Genomic DNA, 4,696 nt, shown 5'->3' with positions numbered 1-4,696 from the left:
GAGAGAGAGAGAGAGAGAGATTTTGTCTTACTTTACTTTGCTTTAGTTACAATTTCTTAGGAAACAAGTTTTACTTTGGGTCACTAGACGTCAACAGTCTTTGTGACTTACTTTCACTTTCTCATGAAGATTTCAGTTGAGCATGGACTTTGTTGATTTCAGTCTAGATTTAATTTCATTTTGCCAGCAGTGAATTGCAGCGATTACTTCCTGCCTGCTTCTGGTCACCCATGCTTCTGTGGTCGATGATCCTTCAGGGACAAGAACAATAGACCTTCTAGAAGAAGTGAAGGTGGGACATTCTACCCAAAGATACTACGTTCATGATGGCTGAGACAGACTGTCCTCGCTCTGCACGCTCGGGACTCTGTTTTGTGGCTTCTGAGACAAAATCACAAAGCTTTCATTCTGTCTGATGGGTGAACCGTCATCATACTTCTCTCTTTAAGAAGCAGCTCTGCATCTTGAGAGTTTCTGCCAGGGACATCCATCATCTCCCCAGGACTCTGTCATGATTTATTAAAAGCTTTATGTCATACCTTATTGGAAACTGTGCCCATCAACACACAGAGTTTTTGTTTCACTCTTTTCTCCTGAATTTCACAAGAACCATCAACTGCAGGTTCCATCAAGGCTCATAAACAAATAACCAACAAATTTAAGTCTATTTCAATCGACAGGGTTGTTGTTGCCAACGGTGGAGGTGGATGATCGTGTCTTTACATGTTTGATACAAGCAGAAACTGCGGCGGACAACATGCATTCCTTTGAGGATGCTGTGCCTTGAATTGTAATAGTTTGCATCAACTTTAAGAAAGAAACAAAAGAGACATTTTTGATCATTTTCAAACCACTCGAACAAGAATGTCTGCATGGCTGCAGCTTTTTACTTGCAAATGTTTGAGTTGGGATTTTTGTTCTCGCAGAAACCCAAACACCCCCCACCGCCGTGCCATTCTGTGTGATCGCTGATGTGGAATTTAGGAAGGGGAGTGGAGACCATTGTTTTGATCCACTTGGCATGCAGCTCTCTTCATACATATAACTCATTTTATTAACTCTGGTATGTCAGGTTTCTGGGTCTGCTCGGTCTAAATTGGTTTAGTCTTTTCCCGCCCTCATTGTGTGATTCCTGTCAGTGGAGTTGCTGTTTGGGTGGTGCAGCATGAACTCCAGCAGCAGTCCCCTCTGGAGAATCTGGTTACTATAGCAGCGGATGGGTCTGCTGAAGAGACGCTGTTGCCTAAAGGCCTTGTGGTCTGGGATTTACGGTACCAGAGAAGACACCGTTTCAAAGCCTCTTGTTCACGGTTGTAAACCGTGACATTGCTGATGTCAGCGGCATTGCAAAGTTCAGCCGAAGCATTGATAAGTGGCAACGCAAACAGGGAAATCAATGGACAACCGTGCCTGCAGCAACCTGTGCACAACATAACCCTTGGCTGGGTGGGGGAGATAAGCCCTCCTCTACCTCGCTTTTCCACCTTTTCCTGTTTATGCACAAGGCTATCCATGTCAGTAGAGACAGGGGGTTTGAGGATGCAGATTGTGAGCAGATAAGCAGCCTGCCATGCCTGAAATGGCACGGGTGCAACAGAAAGAGCTGCCGTGTAGGTGGAGTTTGTGCATTTCAAGGGAGGGTGAGAACACAGGGCTTGGACATGTGAAGTAAAGTGTGAGGACAGAAAGCACAGCATTTACTGGAGAAGCAGACGAAACAGAGAGTTGTTGGTTTTAAAAGGCTCTCACCGCAGTGTCAGAAGGGAAGTGCGATAATCAGCTTGAAGAATGAGTCAGTAATTTAGTTTCTGTTCACTCGAGACCACAGGGCTCCTTAAACCAACATGAACGCTGATGAGAGTAAACAGCGTTTCGTGTCAAGCCTCAAGCTGCACATCAAGCCTCCACAGTCGTCATGTGCTCAAAGGAACGAGATGATGACCGACACCTGGACCTCTGTCAAGCCTTCTGCAACAGGTAAGGTCTGCATGAAAATACAAAGAGGAAATAAATGTATAAATGAGGCTTCTGGTGTTATTTAAAGCTGACGAGTCCGAGCAGGACAACGCTTCTCCTGAAAGCATACGACACATTACTTTCATGCTTTATAAGATTAGTTGTTTCCTTGTACACATCACGGTTTGTCACTTCTAAATTAATTAATTTATTGAGTTTGCTTCATTAAAATTGAGCGGTCACACATTATTTTATGTTTTATTTTACTAAAAACCTGTAGATATTTTGTCAAAACATAATAAATGTTTGAATTATTGTGTCTTTTTGGTTGAGTTTGTTCAAAATCTAATGTTTATTCGACGTGCACGATGGTCATTTTGTTTGTTAGCTGACAATTTTATGTGCAATGTTTCAAATGTCAAAACTAAGGAACTGAGAAGAGGAAACCAGTAGAACATTAGATGTGATGAAAGTTTATTTTTAACTTAATTCAGCACAACTTTACCTTCAGCCTGCAAGAACAATTAAGTAAAAACAATTAAATAAATAAGTAAGGTAAATAAGTCAATAAACAAATATATAAACAAGTAAATAAACAAACAAAAATAAATAAGTAAGTAAATAAACAAAAATTAAATAGAAAAGTAAGTAAATAAACAAATAATAAATAAGTAAGTAAATAAACAAATAAATAAGTTAGAAAGTAAATAAACAGACAAATAAATAAATAAGTAAGTAAGTAAAATAAACAAATAAATAAATAGATAAGTTAATAAATGAAAAAACATAAAAAATAAATAAATACATAAATACATAAATACATACATAAATAAATAAATAAATAAATAAATAAATAAGCTATTAAATACATAAATATATAAATATGTAAGTAAATGAACAAGTAAGTAAATAAATATATAAATTTATAAATAAGTAAGTAAATAAACAAAAAATACATAGAAAAGTAAGTAAATAAACAATAATAAATAAATAAGTAAATAAACAAAAAATTAAATAGAAAAGTAAGTAAATAACCAAATTATAAATAAGTAAGTAAATAAACAAATAAATAAGTAAGTAAGTAAATAAACAAACAAATAAATAGATAAGTTAATAAATGAAAAAAACATTTAAAAAAAATAAATAAATACATAAATATATAAATATGTAAGTAAATAAACAAGTAAGTAAATAAATACATAAATATATAAATAAGTAAGTAAATAAACTAAAAATACATAGAAAAGTAAGTAAATAAACAAATAATAAATAAGTAAATAAACAAACAAATAAATGAGTAAATAAGCTAATAAATAAATAGATAGTTAATATATTAAAAACATAAAAAATACATGAATACATACATAAATAAATAAATAAGCAAATAAATAAATAAATAAATACATAAATACATAAATATATAAGTAAATAAACAAGTAAGTAAATAAATATGTAAGTAAATAAATAAGTAAGTAAATAAATAAAGATATAAAAAAGAGCCAGCATTTTTTAAAGGACTGTACATGACCTGCCACTTTTGAACCCAGAGTTTTAAACTAAATTCATCTTGGATTAAAAAAAGAGGAATATGTAGCTGCTTTGGTCCAACCCTAGAAATAATATAATGTACAATATTACAAAATGCACAAGTTATGTTTTATGAATCAGTCTCAGCTACTACCACACAAGCTGTACAGTTGTGTTGTCTAAGATTAGTTGGCTGTGGCAGCCATCTTGAACGTGATTGACTCCAAGAGTTGATCACTTGTACATTCAGTGATTACTTCCTAAAAGTTTCAATAAAATCTGTCCAGTGGGTCGTGAGAGCAAATCCTAAAAACTTACCAACAAACTCACACACCGAGGCCAGTGGTCATTTTGCCTCTGGAAGTGGGTGATAAACACCAAGTAATAAAATCACCCCACTGTAAATAAAACCTCACCTTGGCTCTGCGCATGGTTCAGCAAAACGTTTTATGAGGAATAGTTAGCATCGTAAACTCGGGGGTAAAGGTTGGCAGTAAAACAGCTGTTTTGTTAAATTAGTACCCTGCAGATTGCTCCGACATGGGCTAACAATACAAAATAAAATGCAGCCCATAAGTTCATTTTGTGGCATACCTCATCAGTACAACGCACAGTATCAGTGTTATGGCAGGTTATGTAGCAGACACCCCTATTAGGAAGGAATTCAAGTTCCATAAGAAAATAATAATAATCTACTTCCTCTGACAAAAAAAAAAATACAGCACACAGTTCATTTTTAGGCAATGAAGTCACATGCACATCTCTCACAGCCTGACACACTGGAGTTGGATGGATGATGTCAGTGGTTTTCTTGGCACGGCTCACCTTCTTCGTGTTGGTTTAGTATCTGAGAGAAGGAAGAGAAAAGGAGAAAATGTGGAACCTGTTTTGATCAAGATTGTTCAAGTTACATACAGCAAATTACTTCCATACGGTATGCAAACTCATTTCTGAACCCAACAGGTTGAAAACAGCTGAAGTGTAATAAATACGGTGAAACGTCGATTTAGCAAAAGCTTTTGACTCAGTTGCTCATTCCATCTTACTGAAGCAGCTTGACCGTATTAAAATTTCGGGACAGCCACTAACATGGTTCCGTAATTATCTTTTGAATAGGTTGAAGCAAGTGAAGGTTGACTCTCATACTTAACAATTTCTTCCAGTTATGTCAGGTGTACCCCAAGGCTCCATTCTTGGTCCAACTCCTTTCCTC

At 35.5% G+C, this 4,696-nt stretch overlaps 1 protein-coding gene across 1 annotated transcript in view; it reads left to right on the top strand.

Moving 5' to 3' along the window:
• Nucleotides 1-1,526: 1,526 nt before the first annotated feature.
• Nucleotides 1,527-4,696, top strand: part of mylk5 (myosin, light chain kinase 5) — a 15,490-nt gene continuing 12,320 nt past the window's right edge. Inside the window, exon 1 of the mRNA XM_037688621.1 lies at nucleotides 1,527-1,977. Coding sequence (XP_037544549.1) covers nucleotides 1,845-1,977 — 133 coding nt within the window. The 5' untranslated portion in view covers nucleotides 1,527-1,844. The remainder of the gene's footprint in view (nucleotides 1,978-4,696) is intronic.

Source organism: Nematolebias whitei, chromosome 15 (assembly GCF_014905685.2).
Source record: "Nematolebias whitei isolate Nwh7 chromosome 15, NemWhi1, whole genome shotgun sequence".
Taxonomy (NCBI): Eukaryota; Metazoa; Chordata; class Actinopteri; order Cyprinodontiformes; family Rivulidae; genus Nematolebias; species Nematolebias whitei.
This window is presented reverse-complemented; position numbering and strand designations above follow the sequence as displayed.